General features: G+C 39.7%; 2 protein-coding genes across 2 annotated transcripts; one reads left to right on the plus strand and one right to left on the minus strand.

The window, feature by feature from the left end:
* Positions 1–1,900: 1,900 nt before the first annotated feature.
* On the plus strand, positions 1,901–13,464 carry smarcc2 (SWI/SNF related, matrix associated, actin dependent regulator of chromatin, subfamily c, member 2). The gene is made up of 27 exons (XM_034533552.1): positions 1,901–2,030; positions 2,678–2,797; positions 2,880–2,965; positions 3,103–3,184; positions 3,787–3,879; positions 4,276–4,345; positions 4,428–4,497; positions 4,742–4,817; positions 5,947–6,191; positions 6,301–6,425; positions 6,543–6,596; positions 6,938–6,975; positions 7,061–7,191; positions 7,424–7,495; positions 7,609–7,722; positions 7,845–7,998; positions 8,090–8,206; positions 8,304–8,366; positions 8,449–8,707; positions 8,831–8,992; positions 9,609–9,670; positions 9,768–9,888; positions 9,961–10,124; positions 11,030–11,164; positions 11,261–11,636; positions 11,918–11,978; positions 12,117–13,464. The coding sequence occupies exons 1-27, from the start codon at positions 1,920–1,922 to the stop codon at positions 12,145–12,147; spliced, it is 3,192 nt and encodes a 1,063-aa protein (XP_034389443.1). The 5' UTR covers positions 1,901–1,919; the 3' UTR covers positions 12,148–13,464.
* Positions 13,465–15,161: 1,697 nt separating this feature from the next.
* On the minus strand, positions 15,162–19,168 carry myl6 (myosin, light chain 6, alkali, smooth muscle and non-muscle). The gene is made up of 6 exons (XM_034533595.1): positions 19,072–19,168; positions 18,740–18,767; positions 17,498–17,641; positions 16,923–17,096; positions 16,637–16,714; positions 15,162–15,561 (listed from the first exon to the last, which is right to left on the minus strand). Exons 1-6 carry the CDS (start codon positions 19,072–19,074, stop codon positions 15,533–15,535), a joined length of 456 nt encoding a protein of 151 aa, XP_034389486.1. The 5' UTR covers positions 19,075–19,168; the 3' UTR covers positions 15,162–15,532.
* Positions 19,169–20,590: the final 1,422 nt, after the last annotated feature.

Genomic DNA, 20,590 nt, shown 5'->3' on the forward strand with positions numbered 1-20,590 from the left:
GGTAGAGTTGTGTCTAAGCAGTGTTTCCAGCCCCCACGCCACCACCACCACCACCCTCTGAGACCCACTGCTCCCTCCTCGCAGATTCCAGCGTTAAGTTAATTGGACAGGGAGAGAGGGCTGAGGAGGAAAGCGTTCCGCCCCATTAGCAATCCCTCTGTGGAAGGCTCAGCCGAGAGGATCACAGACTCACAAATAGGAGGATTAAAATAATCAATAGGCTTCACTCTCTCGCCTTCAGCGCAGACGGGTGCACCACACACACACACACACACATGCACACACACACGCACACACACACACACTGCAAATACAAACACACAGACTGCCTGAGGAATACTAGTTCAAGGAGCACTACTCTTCAATGTTGTCTCTGGACTTTCACAAATTAGCCTGGGTCACGTAAGATTCACACACACACACACACACACACACACACACACACACACACACACACACACACAGAGAGAGAAAGAGAGACACACACACCTATGCTCTGTTAATGAAGGTTAATCTGAGCCACTGACTAACTGAGAACCATGCAGTAAAAAGGTCAAATACATGAAAACAGTCCGTTAGTTTATATTTTGCTCCATTTTTTCTGATCTCTTATGTCTGCTGAATTGCCAATGTAGGACTTTTTTTTACAAAAGTATTTTTCTGGATCAACTCATTATGAGGGTACATGGATACAAAATCATAAAATCATATATATCAGGAATACAGCATTGAATACTGACTCCAGACTGCTTGCATTTGGGTAGTTTTGGTCACGTACTGTAAATTCTTTGCTTATTTGCTTACTGTCACTCCCTTTATCTGTGCAGATAGTGGACATCACTTTTATTATTTTTAAAATTAATGTTTTTGTTTTTTTACTTTGTTATCTTTTAAATGCAATTTTAGTGTGAACAAAGATACATACATATTCTGTGTAGCAGACCGATTCATCTTTAGTCTTTCTCATCCTGCTTTCCCAAAGACTGAATTTGTCACCCCTTGAAGAAGGCCCAATCCCCAGATATAGAACAAATGCCACATAGGACTCTACGGAATGAATCAAAGTAAAATCAATTGAAAAAAACCACAATTAAATACATTCATAGTAATAAAGAGATGAATAAAATAATTTGCAAGACATAGAGGACTTGAATACTGTAAAAATGGTAAAATCAACTTAATATCTTTTTTTAAATAACCATTTTCGAGTCCAGGTCTCATACAATCAAAATAATAATTGATAGAATGGCTAGTGGACAGTACATGTATCTCATTCACATGGATGATTATCAAATAGATTATTAAAATCATATTTTTTGTAAATACAATATGTGTACTCACTGCCTCTGAATCACAACCTGGTCTTATTAAAATGTTTGAATTATTTAAGTCTTATTTCAAGAGTCCAGAATGTATGTTTTCTTTTCTTTTCTAATATATTCAAGATTTAAAAGTAAATCAACCATCACTCTCAGGGAGGAAGCATGAAGTTACTTCTTGTCATACGTGTCATGCGTCATACTCAAATTAGACACACTTCTTTCGGTTGCCACTTACAATATCCACGAGTGCTTTGAGGTGTATCATACTACCTGTTGATTCTGTAAATTGTTTCATTTTTCAAACGTGTACAGATGCAGCGAGATCTGACTGGCTGTTAAATGATATTTTCTTGAACAGTAATTTAAGTTGTAGTGTAGTGTTTTTACAATGAGGTTTTTCATTCTTCTTCTCCAACCATGGTGCATGCCACTACTTTTCAAATCACTCACATCATGAAGAAGTATTTCTTTAAAGCATTCCCTGCGTGAGTGCGCAACCTGCTGTCCACTGACTGGCATTACACTTCCCATCAGGTGTAGTACCAGACTTTGGCCATTGGGCGGCAGGCGACGTTGACTAGTTGTCTGCAGTCAAAGATGGCGGTGCGTAAGAAAGACGGCGGCCCGAATGTTAAATATTTCGAAGCGTCTGATACCGTTTCTCAGTTTGATAATGTCCGCGTCTGGCTGGGAAAGAATTACAAAAAGGTACTGACCGCATGTTTTGTCTCCATACACACAGAGCTGACATCTTTCACCCTGAAATGCGGGTACTTACCTATTGGGCAGAGGCAGTGACAAAGAGAGGAGGGAGGGTGCTGCTGAGCGTCCAGCTGTTTGACTCTCTCGAGCCGGGATACAAAAGGATGCTGAGCCAACAGCTGCAACAGATGCAGCCGCTAAACGCGGCATCCTTGTACGTTATTGTAGCTAAACCGATGCAAAAGCAGCACACAATCAGCCCGACGGGGATGATATTTAGCAAAAGAGGTGACTTTAGTCGGCCAACCAGCTAGCAAGCTAGTTAGCTAACCGGCTAACGGTAATGCAGCTGAGATCCAGATGTTGGCTGTGTGGCGCGCACCGCTGACTGAAGCCATGGTCTGTCTGTAATAACATTTAACAAAATACCTGCATTATTTATTAAAGAGTGACACAACAATAATGATACAATTAACTATAGTTACCATTTAATTCCCATATCTCATATTACATAACATCACTTACCCTGATTATTAAAGAAAATGCTCCTTCCAGTTTTTGATACAACTGAGCCATCAGCACATTGCAGTTGGCTGTTATCTGTCCTCTCTGTGGCTCAGCACTGATTCCTCTTTGTGTTGATGTCCTCTCAGTACATCCAGGCCGAGCCTCCCACCAACAAGTCTCTGTCCAGCCTGGTGGTCCAGCTGCTCCAGTTCCAGGAGGAGGTGTTCGGTCGACATGTCAGCAACCCTCCACTGACCAAGCTGCCAGTATGTGTCCTTTAACTGCCATTCACACACCAACACATGACTTTGTCCCACTGAGGCATTTTAAACTGTTTTGTGTCTGCAGATTAAGTGTTTTCTGGACTTCAAGTCAGGGGGGGCTCTCTGCCACATCCTGGCTGCTGCCTACAAGTTCAAGAGTGACCAGGGATGGTAAGACTTTCTTTTTAGATGGTATACAAATTTCCGAATCAAACAAACTTAAAATGTATTGTATATGTGCTCTGTACATAGTTGGATTTTGGCTATGTGGCTGTTTTGTGTGTAACTCCAGTTTAATTTCCTGGTAGGCGCAGGTTTGACTTCCAGAATCCGTCGAGGATGGACCGAAATGTGGAGATGTTCATGACCATCGAGAAGTCTTTAGTGCAAGTAAGTTGCTACTGAGCTTTTCTCTATGTATGTTTGTAACACAGATTACCTGGAGATCCAAACTGCAATTGTAAATGTTTCCAGTTTAATTTTTTGAGCTGTAATAGCAGTGTTTTAATTCATTTTTTTGTTTTTAGAAAGTTCCTTTCACGTCACTCACTTTTACAACATTTCCATAATTTGACACAATTATAATGGTATTTTATAATAAATCAAGTGTGAGTCTAAGCAGGGGTCTGTTGATACATTTCCATTGTTTTTTGCTGCAGGCATCACAGTTTAATAATTGCAAAGAGAGATTGCATGTCTCTTACGATTCGATTAATTTGTGAAGTGTCTGAGAATCAGGCTGCCTGGGATTTACAGAAAGAAACAATGAAGGGCATCCAGTCATGTGACTTGAGCAGTAATCCTTCTTAATCAGTCCTGCAGTTACACTACAAGATCATTCAGCTCTCTTAATCTGGAGAGCACAACAACACTGACTGAGGTTTAATTTAGATTATATGATAACAAATATATAGATTTTACATATATTTCCTGACTATTTGAATTATGATTTTCACTAATTCACACATCTGCTTCATTTCTTTTCATTTCAGAACAACTGCCTGAGTAGGCCAGTCATCTACCTGAACTCTGACATAGAGCCAAAACTGCTCGGGAAACTGAAAGACATCATAAAAAGACATCAGGTGTGTATTATGTTTTGAGCGACTGTGGCTCATTGTTGAGCAGGTTCGTCCTTCAATCAGAGGATCGGTGGTTCAATCCCCAGCATCCCATGTCAATGTGTCAAGACACTTGACCCAAAATTATTCCTGTAGCTGTGCCTATACGGTGTTTGAATGTGTGTGTGTGAATTTTAGATACTGCTGATGGACAGGTGGCACATTAGCCACTCCCATCAGTGTATGAATGGGTGTGAATGGGTGAATGATGTCATGTAGTTTGAAAGCGTTTTGAGTGGTCGGAAGACTAGAAAAGCTCTATACATGTGCAGGTCGATTTACCATTTACCATTTAAAAGTCTCAGTGCTACAGACAGAAAACCCACTGTTGTAATCTCCTTGTGACTTTATCTGTTGCAGGGCTCAGTAACTGAAGACAAGGCCTCTAGCTCCCATGTTGTTGTTCCTATTCCCACCAGCCTGGAGGAAGGTGAGGCTTCAGATTGTTGTTTTTATTGTGAATTCTGATGCAACCAGCTTTGTGCTGATTTCCTTTTCTCTTTTTGGTCCAGAGGAGTGGGTGCGTCCAGTGATGAAGAGAGATAAGCAAGTGCTGCTCCACTGGGGATATTTTCCTGACAGGTTGGTGCTGAGTTTATAGGGATCTGAATATCATTCAACATTTTACTCTTAAACAGAAACATTTTACACTTAACTGTCAAAGTTTAACACTATAGAGTGGATCTGCAAATGTTGTTTTCTTGAAGCCTCATACTGTTCTTAACTCTACAAGCTTAAGTTAAACAATGGTCTCCCTGAGTTGTTTTTACAAGCCCAAACTTGTAATCTTCCCCCTGCCTTAACCTTTGACCTTGTTCCTCTTTAGTTATGACACATGGATCCAAGCTAGTGAGATTGAGGCTGCTGTGGAGGATCCTCCCAGCCCAGAAAAACCTAGGAAGGTATTTATTTTCTAGAAACTTTTTTGTAGTTTGTTGTCTCTGGGTTTTTTTGTAACAAATTCTTTCTGAAAGTCTGCTTACATACCCCGTAAATTTAATTTAACATATTTCACACTGTACAACTACACCAAATATACCATATCAATATTTGCTGTATTTATTATTCCTGACCTTAATTGAGCCTAAATGACACTTAGAATGAGTAACATATTCAAATCAAATATGCTGTTTTAATGGGTGCATGATGCAGAGTTAGAGTTATCAGATGGAACGTTTTTGATGCCTGTGCATAATTTCTATGTACACAATTTCAGAAAACGTCTTTAAATGTATGTAATGATGGAAGTTAATTGTATGTGTCTTAGCCATTTCATTATGATACAAACCTGTCGGGGGACTGTTGAGTGTACGTAGAGCTGATAGCTCCCTAGTTTGGAAACAGCACTCTTCTCACATTTTTCTCTCTGTGCAAAATATTGAAGAATGAAGTGCTCTGGTAAATTAGCACTTGAAGCAACCATGTTTACTCTGGCACTTCAGTAGCTCTTATGTGTATTCACAGCATCGCTCAAGGCGCTCAGCACTCACGACATGAGAGTAAGAGCAGTGAAGCATTCAAATGTTTGGAGCTGTTGTCACTCAAAAGTCAGCACATAGTGTTAGTTTGCTATCCTGTCACTCTGTTTACTCACAGTATAAATGTCTCCCTGAGACCACAACTTCAACATGACTTGATTAAGATTAACTGCATGCATTCAATGACTGCTCCATTTGTGTAGTTAAGTCTCTCTCACTATCAGAGTTATTTTCTTTTCAATCCAGCCATCATTGCCCAAATACAATAACGTTTCAGCCACAAAACCAACATAGGATCCAGAAAAAAAACCCCACTAATGATTCAGCAGCAGTTCTTTTGCTGTGGGTACCCTAAATATTGTTTTACATTTCTAGACCTGGCATTTGAATCCATGTGTACAAGGTAACATGATGCCATGTGGAAATTGACTGTTGGTGATTTCTAGAGGATTTAGCTGAAAAAGTGTCAAAGCCACTTCTGGTTAAACTATGAAATACGTTGGTGACATTTCACGCCGACATGCTCACTGCTTACAATGCTCTCTGTTTACAGGTCCATACCAAGTGGATTTTAGACCTGGACCAGTATAACGAGTGGATGAATGAGGAGGACTATGAAGTGGGCGAGGGCTGTCCTAAGAGGAAGAGGATCTCAGCCAAGACACTGACAGATGAAGTGAGTACTCCTGATGAGCGGAGGGACAAGAAGCCTGGCAGCGCTAAGAAGAGGAAGAGGTCGCCGTCGCCATCCCCCACCCCTCCGCCTCAGGAGAGCAAGAAGAAGAATACCAAAAAAGGGTTGGTAACCAGACGAGTCTTTGTGCAATAATGTCAGCCATTAGAACCAGTTGTATCAGAGACATTATGCAATATTGTAAAATAATGTTTTTTATGTCTGTGTGGACAGGCCAACGACCCCGTACACCAAGTCTAAACGAGGCCAAAGGGAAGAGGAACAGGAGGATCCTAGTAAAGACTTGGATGAAGCGTCACCTGTTCCAGCATCGGAAGAGGGAAACCCACCTAAAACAAGTACACAAAATATACATAAATAAAACTATATAATCATTAAAATAAACCTATGTTGCCTCCTTCAAGACTTTAAGGTTTTTGTCTGTTACTGGCTGACATTATACTTTCTTTTTGCAGATAACACCAAGAAGGACTCTGATTCAACTCCAGTCAAGGGAGGAACAGATATGGGTGAGCAGAACGTTTTGTATGTTTCACCTCCATCATGGCGACCTACTTAACTACTTTTACAAGAAAGTATCCATTTTCTGTGCAAACACTGTAAAACAGTGGAAAAGCAAGAGTGATCCATTAAAATTTGTATCAGCAATGTATTGCTTAATCGTGGTTCTGGGTTTTTGGCCCATATTCTAACACATTGTTTTTACACGACTGTTATCTCTCACAGCATGGAGAAAAAGTGTGCTTTTCAAACTGTGAATAAGTCCTCTATATCATTTTGTATTAAGTGGATGTTATGTCTCTGTGCCCTTGTTTTATATTCACTGACCATTCTTTTGTGATTTGAACAGATGAGCAAGAGGATGAGTCCATGGAAACAACAGGCAAGGTAAAGTAGTGTGTAAAACTGCAGGAGAATGTGGGGACAGTGAGGGCAGTAACCCATATATCAACATGAGTGTGTGTTTGAACAGGAGGAGGAGGAAGGCTCTCCAAGCGTGAAAGGGGAACCAGTGAAAGGCTCGGACCTTCACGAAGACAATGTGACCGAGCAAACTCATCACATTATTATACCGAGCTACGCTGCCTGGTTTGACTACAACAGGTAGGAAGACATTCTTCTTGAAAATGTTTTAAGTAATCTGATTACAGATATGTTACTGAAGTATTTATACAATTCAGATATGTGAAAAGTAGGAACTGGGTGAAATTAGCTTGTGTCGATTTTATTTGATATGAAAACCAGTATAGTCTGAGCACTAGAGAGCATATGACAGGAGATATTCATACGTATTTCAGCTGCGAGTCCTCATGATATCCTAATGGTTTCCCCTCAGTGTTCATGCCATCGAGCGCAGAGCCTTGCCAGAATTTTTCAATGGGAAGAACAAATCCAAAACCCCAGAGATGTGAGTATTTGATCCGTACACAAAACAACATCAGGTGTTATCTGAAACGTTTATCTGACACACATTTCAAAAAGCAATTTTTAAAGGTTTTTTTATGCACCTCCTTCTTTCAGTTACCTGGCATACAGGAACTTCATGATTGACACCTACCGACTGAACCCTCAGGAATATCTGACGTCCACGGCCTGTCGTAGGAACCTGGCAGGAGACGTGTGTGCAATCATGAGGTAGTTGGAGGCTGAATAGGAATATTTCTACTAAATCCAGAGGTTTAACTGTATTTTAGACAGTCACCTGTTTTGGTCAAACTGCTATCAGTGTTGTACACTGTGTGTTTCTTGTGCTGCAGAGTGCACGCCTTCCTGGAGCAGTGGGGCCTGATCAATTACCAGGTTGACTCTGAGAGCCGACCCACGCCCATGGGTCCCCCACCCACTTCTCACTTCCACGTCCTGGCAGACACTCCGTCCAGTCTGGTGCCCCTGCAGCCCAAGACGTCCCAGGTCCACATACACTCTCAGACACAAACACAAATAAAACATGCATACATGTTCTGGGTTGTCTAACACATGTCCTTTCATTGTGCACCTGTAGACCCCTGCTACCCAGCAGATGATGTCATTCCCAGATAAAGTGAAGGAGAAACCAGCAGATCTGCAAAACTTTGGGTTGCGGACTGACATGTACAGCAAGAAGACTTGTTCTGCAAAGGTACAAGTCCAAGAAAATGCATGAAGGAAGGATTCATTTTCTGTACATTTACAATAACCTCCCATATTAACAAAGTAGTGGTGATATTTGTGCACAGAGCAAGAGCACAGCGAGCTCTATGAGGGAGTGGACAGAGCAAGAAACACTACTACTACTTGAGGTACAAATTATCCTTAAAATCAATTGTGTGAAAATAAGAAAGTAGAAATATGAAGCTAAATGTAGGCCCCCACTTCTCTCAGGGGTTGGAAATGTACAAGGACGACTGGAACAAGGTTTCAGAACACGTGGGCAGCCGTACGCAGGATGAGTGCATCCTGCACTTCCTGCGGCTGCCTATTGAAGACCCTTACTTAGAGGACAACTCGTCGTCCCTGGGACCACTAGCCTACCAGCCAGTACCTTTCAGCCAGGCAGGAAACCCTGTCATGAGCACAGTGGCCTTCCTCGCCTCTGTCGTCGATCCACGTGTTGCCTCTGTTGCAGCCAAATCTGCTCTGGGTGAGAAGGAGCTTCTTTTGGATTGAATTTACTGAATGGTTTGATTTTGAATTTAAATTTCCCTTGTCATTATTGATTACTCTTTAGTAACTGATGACCTTGATCTGTCTCTCTCCCTCTTAGAGGAGTTTTCTCGTATGAAGGAGGAGGTTCCTGCAGCTCTTGTGGAGGCTCACGTGAGGCGGGTCGAGGAGGCAGCGAGGGTCAGTGGCCGACAGGACCCGCTGTATGGCTTGGAGGGTAGTGGCATCGCAGGCACCGGCCTGGAGGAGGGAGACAGACCTGGTAGGATGGAGACACGCACATGCAGCATGCAGAATTGTAGGGCTGAGATCAACCAAAGCAAATCTTGGTCTACTTTTCGACCAAGTGATTGGTCGAAACGGGAAAAAAGAAGTCTGCTTGTTCCTCAAGATGAGCTCAATGGCCACAGTCCACTGTTCACTCTACCTGGTAGCCTAAATCAATTATAAATAAAGATAAAAAGTTAATTGTAGTTTATAAAATTATTTGAATCCATTCATTATTTCATACTAAGTGATTTAATTGTTACATTTATTGTAAATTATTGTAAGTCGCTTTGGATAAAAGCGTCAGCTTAATTAAATGTATTAAAAATGTATATTGTTCTTTATTTTTGAGTAATAGCAGCAGAACCAGTAACCCGTCATTACAGACATGAGCTGTGTCTCCATTTTTTTCTCACACATACCGAGTCCCTCCTGCCCCCAAACATTTTGGAAGAAGAAGCGCTTTTCTTCTTATTGAAGCTCTTTTTCGACCAAATCCTCATTGGTCCTACCAACCAATCAACCAACCAGAAGGTTTCAGCCCTACAAAATTCAAAGAAAGAAAACACTTTCGCACTTCAAACTGAAAAAGTGACTTGTCTTCTCTCTAGATGAAAGTAGTGATGAAAGTAAGAGTGACAGCCAACCAGGTGAAGAGAAGAGGGAGTCCAAGGTATGATGCATGTTCGATATGACATAATATTTCTGTTTTGTGAGTTCTGCTGATGAACTGCTGCAAAGCTCATTGTGTTTTGTGCTTTTCCATAAAGGACAGCAAAGATGGAGCGACTGAGGAAGAGGAGAAACAGGCAGAGAATGGGAAGAAGGAAGAAGAAAGAGGAAGAGAAGCAGAAGGAGAGAGGGAGACGGACAAAACAGAGTCAGAGATTGGTAAGAAAATGCATCTCAGTCGGAAATAGAGTGTTCTTGAAAAAGGTACAAAAAACTTTTTTTTTCTCATAGGTGATGGGGAGAAGGCAAAGGATGGAAAAGAGGGCACAGAGGAAGGACAAAGAGAAGCAGAGAGTGAAGGAGAGAGGAAGGCTAAGGTGGAGCGTGACGTTGGAGAGGGGAACCTTGCCACTGCTGCTGCGTCTGCACTCGCTGCTGCTGCTGTCAAAGCCAAGGTAAAGTGTATTATCTCTGGGCCTAAACTTACTGTGTCACCTTTTTATGCCTCTGCGTCTGCAACAGCCATGTTATCATGTTTTTGTGTTGCCTGTTTGTCCGTCTGAACCTCCTTCTGTCCGGCCCAAGACATACTATACATTAGTTTGTTTTTTTAACCAAATATCTAGGACTTTTTCATGACATACTATACTTTGACTTTCTTTTATGGCTGTACTATTACCGCATATTACGACATACTATACTATGACTTTTAATACATTTTAATGACATTCGATACGTTGACTTTTTATTGCATTTTTCATTGCAATGCTCTTCAATGCCTTTTTTTATTTAACAAAGTACAGTGTTAATATTTTAGATGATTCTTTTGACATAGTATACTTTGACATTTTAATGATATTTATGACATACACTATTAATTATTCATGTTTATTGACATTCCATACACATTTATTATTTTATGACAAAATATACTTTACTTTTTACCACATTGTTTTACCTTATTATACTATTACATTTTATGAACATTCATTTTTTATTTGTATATTCTCTTTTATGTCATTCTATTTTCTTTTTTATATGTGTTTGCAAAACATACAATACTTTTTTTTACTCTATACTACGACATTTCTATGACATACACACACATTACAAATAGCACATATTTTCACTTGGAGTTGGAGGTATGAAATCATTTGAATTCACAGTGACCTACAAAACATGCTTGAAGACATAATTCAAGATTTCATATGGTAATTATGACAATTTCAACACATTTTTGATTGGATAAAATTGTGAATTGATGTAGTTTTTGTCAGATAGATATAAACGTGTAAAACTATTATTCTAGTTCTTACTTTCACACTGTCTAATCTAAGTTTCTCGTTCACTTTCTTCGTAGCACCTGGCTGCAGTTGAAGAGAGAAAGATTAAATCTCTTGTGGCTCTGCTGGTGGAGACCCAAATGAAGAAGCTGGAGATTAAACTGCGACACTTTGAAGAACTGGAAACCATAATGGACAGAGAGAGGGAAGCTGTAAGTTAGGGATTATGGGATATGTAGTATCTCAAGAGAGACGTCAACCTAATTACAGTACAATCCCTTTAACCTTTTTATCTTTTGTGTTTGTAGTTGGAGTACCAGCGTCAGCAGCTGCTGGCTGACCGTCAGTCCTTCCACATGGAACAGTTGAAATATGCCGAGATGAGGGCCCGCCAGCAGCACTTCCAGCAGATTCAGCACCAGCAGCAAAGCCAGGCCAGTGGCCCTCATGCCAACCAGGCCGCCCCAGCACCAGCCCCACCACCCCCGACCGCAAGTCAGCAGGCCCCCAACACACCAGCGCCACAGCCGGCCCCCAGTCCCGCGCCTCCAGCCTCAGCTTCTGCACCGGCCCCTGAGTCCCAACCCCCTCAGGGTGGAGCGCACACCACGCCCCCCTGCCCCCCAGGTGCAACCCCAGCTACCCACTCAAGCTCCAGCTCCAGCACTACGCCTGTACTCCATGGTGAGTTCAAAGCTTGAGCAATATTTTGATCACAAGTTCATAAAATACATATTATACATTCATTATTTTAGTATATTCGTCTGCTCTCTCATCCCTACTTTTCAAATCTCAGATCTGTGTATCCATTATCATTTATTTAAATAAATATATTGTGAATGGATGTCAATATATAATGTACTAAATTCTCAACACATACACTTTTATCCGCTTTGAATTATTTGTCCTGTTAACTTTGATAAGGACTACATTTTTCTTCTCATCACCTGTTTTACCCTGTACAGAGCCCACCCCCCCTCTTCCTGGAGAAACACTCCATCCTTCAGCTCCAGTCCAACCTCCACAGTGAGAGAATCGTACATAGCCTGAGAATCCGAATTACTCTGACAACTTGCCGGTATCATCTGAAAAGTCATAAACCGAAGAAGAACACATTTTACATGTCCAGCTCTTTTATTTGTTTTGTTTGTTTTTTTCCAACAGGACAATTGATGCAAGAAAGAAAAAATTATAACGTATAAAACAAACCAGCTCTACTTTAACTCTGTCGAAAAAGATGTCCTTTTTAAATTGAATCTGCCTATGAAGAAAATGTAGTTTCAAACAGAAGCTGTTCATCATGTACGATCGATTGGACAGCAACATCTCACTTCATAATAAGAAGCTTAACACCAGAGTGAACTAAGAGGGTCTTACCAACATGCTGACAGTCAAGGAAAGAAGAGAAAAGACTCATCTTGTGTTTTCAGTGTTTTGGCAATTGTTGCATTTATTTTCTGCAACAGTTTGACACAGCTTGTGAAGTTTGTGCTTCACAATCTCTCTAGAGTTCCCCCCTTGTACTGTAGGTACTAATTCAAATATATGTAAGACAAAAATGCACTTTTAACATGTTTCTCAAGGTCCAATTGAAAGACTTGAAGCATCGATGATTAAATCGATGATTTAACTTTAGCACTTATATCATCTTTTTGTTGTCTTAAATACTTTTTCATGCTGAAGGTTTTGAAAACTTGATTGGAAATGTTACTATTTCCGCTCTATTTTTATTTGTTTTCCATGAACAAACAGTCACTCGACAGGGTCTGATATGAATGAAAACTAATTAGAAGTGAGTTGGAAAGGACGTTGGTTTGGATGCAGTTTGAGACAATGTACTGTAAATTGGATTTTTATATTACAAACACATCTTTTGTTGCCCCGTAATGATAATATTTGAAAGCTCTGAGAGCATGAAATCATCATACTGAGAAGACCTCTCTTTAAATATATCGTAATAATGTCCTTCCTTTCGACAGCACTTAAGGAATAACATGTCAGCGAGGAGCTTCATGTTTTTCAAATCTGGATGAACTAAAGCATCCAGGAGTTTCTGAGGAATGTAGTTGTGTTCAAAAGGTATGATTGAAAGTTTGGGAATGATAATTATACCAGTGACCACAAGAGTGTTTATTAATAATTTGACTTTATGTTATTTGCTCAACCAAAATGTTTTATAATCATGTTTATCTCACATTTATTCAGTGAGTTTTATTGTGGTTGCTTGAGAAACTAAGAAGTTTTTTTTAGCAGCTTGTTTTTCGCTGGTGCATTTCAAGTTACACATGGAAGAAACGTGAAGCCTGTCAAAAAACAAGGGAATTCGCACCTTAAACAGCTGACAATGGAGAATTGTGTCCTTAATATCTGCAACAATATCCTCACTTTTTAGCCTATCAATTTTTATATTTTGTACTTTCTGTTTTCCATCTCCTTTCTTTCATATGTCAACATTGTAACTGTATATTATTACATTTGTAGTTTATATTTACCCTCTCCACTGTTGTGTATGAATCGGCAATTGGAAGAGGGCAAGGCAGGGGGACATGGGTGAAGCAGCATGCTCTGTCTGGCTGGCTGGCTGGCTAGATGGATGGATGGATGGCTGAGCCTGTGACCATGGAGGGGATTAGACAGGATTAGCTGTGGGGTAACCTTCCCAAAGTGTCAGTCTGAGATCCACAGCGCTGTGAAGCTGGCCGCCTTTTGTTTGTTGGAACTGTCTTGAGATGTGACTGTGAGCATTTGTGGATGTGAACGCATGCCATTAAGATTTGTAAACCACATTACCGTTCAGTTTTATTTACAGTGCCATTTGTCGTGTGTCACAGAGTTTGAAGAATTTAAAAAAAAACAGACTTCCTTCTGCACACGACATGGCACTTCAGTGTCATGAATTATAATCCAGTCAGAAGGTGAAACTTTACAGTTAATGTCCGTCAAGCCAGTATTGCAGACCTCACCATAGTTGTGAGCATAAATGGACTTATTTTATCTGTGTTATTACTACATTGTGTGAATTTTGTGATATGAAATAAGTGTATGTTCAGTTTCTGTATTTTTCACTACGCTGAAGGTAGCAGCAATCGCATTGATTATTAAACAGTAGAATACATTTTTCCTCAGTAAATCATCACATTTGGACTGACAGTTACTCTGGCAGTTTGTATTTAACAAAAAATGCATAACTAAAGGGGTTTGGGTTTTAATTACAAAATGTTGGGGAAAAAATAAAGATGTGAAGAGGAGGTAATTGTGTGGAGTGGTTTGTTTTATTATTTTTATTCTAAATAATTTAGCATTTTTAATTTGTCCGGTAGTTTGAAAGTCTGCACGGTTTGTTTAATTTTGTTCATGAAGATGCAATTTTCAAGAAAGTCATAGTATGTGATACAAATGTCATAGAATACTATGCTATGACAATTTCCTAAAAAAGACAATTCAAAATAAAGTTTGCTATAAAAAACATCATCAAAAAGGCATAGTAGAGTTAGCCATTAAGAATGTCATAAAAGTGATTGTATGTCATGAAAACGTCGTTAAGTCATTGTACACTAAAAATGTAATTAAAAGTGTGGCCAAAAACAAGATTGTTTAGGTCAGTGACCTTTCAATACCAAATTTGAATCAGTTCATCCATGAGTGCAAGTTGACATTTGTGCCAAATCTGAAGAAATTCCCTTCCGTCGGACCAGACAGACAACCCAAGAACATAAAGCCTCCAGCCACGTTGTCGCTGGTGCGAAGGCATAACGAGGTCACAGTATGTAATAAAAAAGTCGTAGTATCTAGTATGTCATACAAATTTCATTAAAATGTTGGCGTAAAATATACCCAAAACATTGTGGTATGTCATAAAGAATTTCTATATTAGGTAATAAAAGTCAGTATTGCATCATACAAAAATACAGTACGATATATCAAAAAAGATTGTTACAAAGTATCACAACAGTATTTATTGTATGACAGAAAAAAGTTGTTATACTGATTTGCCATAAAAATGTCATAGTATGCTATACAATATGCAGATTTTAGAACTCTGAACATGAGATTTTGACAATTGGAACCATCCCAAGAGATGGTTCATAACAGATATTATACAGTATATGATAAATTGAAATGAAAGATACACTATGTTTTGTAATGTGATTGCAGGCGTGTAATATCTATGCCCTATAAAAGACATATTTGAAGACTCGGAGGCTGAAAGACACTTTGGAAACTAGGATTTTTATTCAATACTGGAAGATAAAACATGTCACATTATCATAGCTATCCAAACAAAAAAACAAAAACAACAAAAGCTGTTGACAACAAGACTGACAGGTTACTAAAGATGTAATAGGTGAAATCATCAAGGGAACCTTTTCTGTAGAGTGTACCTGCGAGGCTGAAAAATGAGATGAAAGGGTTTCTTCACATTAGACTGAATAGGCACTTTCGAAATAAATTGAAGATGTCAAAAAAAAAAAGAGAGACTTGTTGGACGTAGGATGATGTGGATGGAAGGGCAAGACAAGAAAAACAATATAAAAATATTCAGGAATAAAATTAAAGCTGGAAGTGCGTTTCTGAAATCCTCAACCGCTCATCACCATCCGGACGAGTTCTGTTCAAAGAGAAAGAAAGAGAAACACATGAGCATCATATCCGAAAACACTCAGACAAAATCAGGAAAAAACCTTCTGGTATAGTGTGAAGTGAGCCCAGGCCAGAGGTAAGAGGTCACAACTTAATGTATCCTAACACCTTTTATTCACTAGGACAGAAACTCACCCTCTGAACTGACTTTCTGATATTCACACCACTGTAAAGACCAGATCATCCACATACCCTGGTAACATGCTCTAATTTCAAATTAAGAATAGCAACAAATTATATTTTGCGCTACAGGCGGTTTGTGTGTGGTTTGATACATAAAAAGGCATGAATTGTTTTTATGTGTTTCTTACATTTTGTGTTAAGTACTCATGTTAAGCAAGTTGTACTGTAACATGTATAGTCCATTCTTCCTGTCTTCTGAAACAGTCTTGCAATGTGGTAAAGCCTGTCGGCAGTTTTATTAATAATGTATTTATACAACCAGTAACCAGTCTGCTGAGTATCCTACTGTAGAATGATATCCTACCCGAGAGTCTTTCCCCTGTATTAAATTATTCTATCGGGATGCCTAGCCTTGAAGAAGTACATAGGTAGTTTAATAACGATGGAGAAGTAACCAGTCTATCACATCTGTATTGCATAGTGGAATTCTCTCAAACACGTATGTGACAAGGCATTCCCAAGTCCTTGTCGAGTTTTTCTCTATAAGAAAGTTATTATATGGTAATGCCTAGAAAGTGTTGGATCTCTCCTCCAGAGTGTTGGATCACTGAGGAGGCTTATTGTGCTGGAATTGGAAATTGAAACTGAAATATATCAAGAAATTCCAGCTCGGCCTCCTCATTCGCAAGACAATTTCTTTAACAGATTTTGTTTGACTAATTTAGTTTGTTTTGGTCTGATAGTTTATGTATTCTCTGAGCTCATGCTGATACTTTATTTTTTTTAACTTCTATTTTTTTCCATTTATTGTATTCTTATTCTTCTCCATTCTTTTATTTGACCTAATATATTGTTACTTTTTCTTTTGTCTTTGTCTGTTTTGCTTTACTAATTGTAATACATTTGTGTTGCCGTTTTACCTTCATAGTTAATGCAGCCATTGGCGTCTTCGTGTCCTGCTAAAAGAGTTTCCACCTCCTCCTCTGTCATTTTTTCACCTGGAACGAACAAACAAAGAATCATTAATTTGCATTTTAGGACCACATAAGGAAAGGACTAGGAGACAGCACGCTTGTTTACATTGTTCTTGGTTCAGACAAGTGCCTTAAGGGATTTTACTTTGCATGATAAGACATACATAGGTCAGCTAAACTAGATAAGGATTAATGACAAATCTTTGTGTTGTGCAGCTTTTTGTTGACTTGCCTAGTGTAGTGAGAACATGGCGCAGCTCGGCTCCCATCACTGTGCCGTTTCCCTCCTTGTCAAAGACCCGCAGACCTTCTACAATATCCTCAAAGGAACCCTGGTCTTTGTTCTTGGCAATGGCCTGAAGCATGGGCAGGAACTGTTCAAAATCCAACATCTTGTAGTTCATCTCTGAAAGGCAATCAGTAAAAAATATTCTTTATTCAAAACACCCCCAAAACGGTTATAAAAAGGGTCAGATTTGTATGGATATCAGCAAGCTTGAGAGCCTCTCTTTATTCCCAGCATAAGCAAACAATTGAAGTACAAATGCAGTTTTTACACTACCAAAGCTTTCAGCTGAATGCATATTTATTAATGTACTAAATGATCAGCACTAAAAGAAATGCTCTGTACTGTTTGCTCATTCCTGTACCCCAAACAAGTCAAAAAAGGCATTTCAGCACATACTGATTCTCTGATTTTGTAATAAGGGTTTATAATTGTACACACAACCTATCTGTTAACCAAGGAAATGATAATGTAGGTTGAATTGGTCTATTATAATTGCAACTGGTGAATCAGAAACTTGCCTTCTAACTTGGGGTTTCCCAGGACCTTGAGCACCTCAGCATTGACAGGGTTCTGTCCAAGGGCCCGCATGACGTCACCACACTGGCTGTAGGTGATCTTCCCCTCACCCGTCCGGTCAAACAAAAGGAAGGCCTCCTTGAACTCTGATATGGAGACAGAGAACTCATTCAGCTGTACAGTATATCAATTATACTCCAACGTTGGAGACCAAAAAGCAAATGTATATGCATAGCACTGTGCTTATAACCCCAAAGACACAACTGTATGTGTATAACTTTAATGAATAAAGTTGTTTGTGTAGAAGAACAGTGGATAACACTGCACACAATGTTTTGACATTAGATACACAAGACAATTATGTCTCTGCATTTTCTCAGGTTGGCACATTTTTGCACACACTTATTCTAATTACTGTGGCTTACTGATTACGCATTCACCTCACAAATATCGACACATAATGGCTCTCTTCCACCTGATATTATATTTGAGCAGCTTTTAATATTCGGTTTTCTGGTTCGGGTATTACTTGGTATCAGGTCAGAAGGCAGCAAACACACTTTGAAGGAAAAACTGAAACATACTCTCATCGCCGACAGCAACGGAGTCAGTGGGTGGTGGTGGTTGAAACAACACAATCCTTAAAAGCACACATTGTTTGCTACTCCAACAAGACTACGGTTGTGTTAAACAACACCACCAAGTAGCTGATGTCCTACATCAATGTGGACCATTTGTTCTAACAAACTGCTTTAGTGAGTTAGGGACATTTGTCACGCCTATAAGTACACCATACAAATGATGTCTGGGCCAACCTGTGATCCATACATTGCTCTGCTAAAACACAACCTATCTTTATCATGACTGCCAACATTTAAGGAGTATATTTCAGCATCGGCATGCAAAAACACAAAGATGCTTTATTAGGTCACATTTTCCCAGGTTAGTACAGCATTCTGTGGCACTACTCAGATTAATTCAAATAGTATTTGTTACGTGTAAGTCGTGACAAGCATTGAACACACACAGTTAGAAAGAGTTTAGTTTATTCTCAGCTCAACTGTCAGTCACCTGAAGGAGTCCAGCGGTTTGCAGAGACAACGGTCGAGCTACAGGGTCAGAGTGACGAATTCATAAAGCTAACGTAATTTAAATTAATAAAAGGCGATGATATGTTTGCTGTATAACCTTAACCATTTGAAGGATAAATCCCTTTTGCTAATCAGATGTTAACGTTGACTCACCCATGATCTGGTCCTCTGTGAAGTCAGACTGTTTGAGGCGGGGTTCAAATGGCACAGAGGAATAACAGACTGACGTTAGTGTAATGTGCAAATGCTTCAAGTTAATCCTCCATTAACGTGCAGTTTAAGAAAAGGATTGTGGCAAAAGGCTTAACGTCAAAGCTAGAATGAGTGAAGCAGGCCGGGTGAGATACGCAGCTAGCTGAATGTTAACTGGGTCAACATGAGTTGTTTTCAAAATCATATGAATAAAGAAAGACGTTGTCCTTCAGTACAAATCGTTTAACAGTAGCCATTTTTATAAATTAGTCTGGAGTAATATATTTACTCACCATGTCGGTTTGAAGTCGTTGGATGAAAGACGGGCGAGGGTCTTGTGTTGTCTCTATGCTAATGAGGAGGACACCGGCTAGCTCCTCTGTTAGCAGCGCATCTGATGATGTCACAGCACTACAGCCAATCACATGCCTTGATTTCAGGGGTGCAGTTACAACACATCACACCCCCATATACAGTACAAATATATAAAGTATATACATATATTGATATTGCTTTATGGAATACAATTGGAAATCTGTTACACATTTTAAAAGGGGTGTCCTAATTAAACTCAATGCTAACCTTACTCTGATATGACACACTAATTAAAGATAAGTAAGTAAATGGGAGACCACTAATGACCACCAGCAAGGAGATGGGCCATTTCTATATATACACATTCTTAATGGTCGTCATCAATGACACCTGCTTTGGCAGGCTCCTCTGCCGGTTTTGCTGGGGCCGCTAGTGAAGGAGGCACGTGAGAACCAGAACCAGGTCTGATCGGGGCAGACCCTGTTGCAGTAAAATTAGAGCTTTTCTAAAAAGGGACTGTGGAGCTTGGAAACAGAACTCAAAATCAACACAAAATGAAAGTTCCTTGTCTTAGCTTTAACAATGAAGTTTAAAACTGGCAACACATATCCCAAACCTCTGCATTGCATCATACAAAAAGTGAAATGCAATACATTTTATTTAGTACTTTGTGGTAAATGGTCACATGATTGGGTGATTTAAAACGAGAGAGTAGAGCATTGTCTGATAGTGCTAGGTATTGTGTTCCAAAACCAGAACAATTCAGTGGACCTGTGCTGTATTAACTCAATTTCAATGCAATAGTTTATTTTATATAGCCCAATATCACAAATTTGCCTCAGAGGGCTTTACAATCTGTACACATACAATTGATCAGCAGGGCCAACGCGGGAGGCCGGCTCACCAGGCATCAGACACCGCCAGGTACAGTGGACCCTTTGAGATGTGAAGTCACAAAGACTCCGGGGAGGACGCAGAGTTAGTAAGGTACAATGGAGTGATGTAAATTCATCCATAAGTAGAGATAGAAGAGGAGATAGGTCCTCAGTGTATCCTAAAACATCCCCCGGCAGCCTATAGCAGCATATCTAGGATTAGTATTACACACTTACTATCTGGTTTGTCTGATGTTTTTGGAATACGGTGGGGAAAATTCAGTTGTCAGTAAGCAGGAGTTTGCTTATTTTGTTAGACAAAATGATCAAAAGGTCAAAAGGTTGTACTTGTAATTTTAGAACAGACACCGTGTAGGCTTTTTGTCTCACTACCTTTCATTCAAGAAGCAACAGCACGGATTACATGCACTTCTGCAGTCCTTCTACGCAACACCCTTTCAAAACCCTAAAAAGTGTATTGGGAAGGTTCTTGTTTTGTTGATAATTTGTCCCTTGCATTTTGAAGCTTCGTGGGAGAATGCACGTTGGGTTGAAAGAAATCCAAGTTCCATCGAGACATGAACATTTTCTTCCAGTCAATACATATACACACACAAATACA

The sequence above is a fragment of the Cyclopterus lumpus genome, chromosome 5, assembly GCF_009769545.1.
Source record: "Cyclopterus lumpus isolate fCycLum1 chromosome 5, fCycLum1.pri, whole genome shotgun sequence".
NCBI lineage: Eukaryota > Metazoa > Chordata > Actinopteri > Perciformes > Cyclopteridae > Cyclopterus > Cyclopterus lumpus.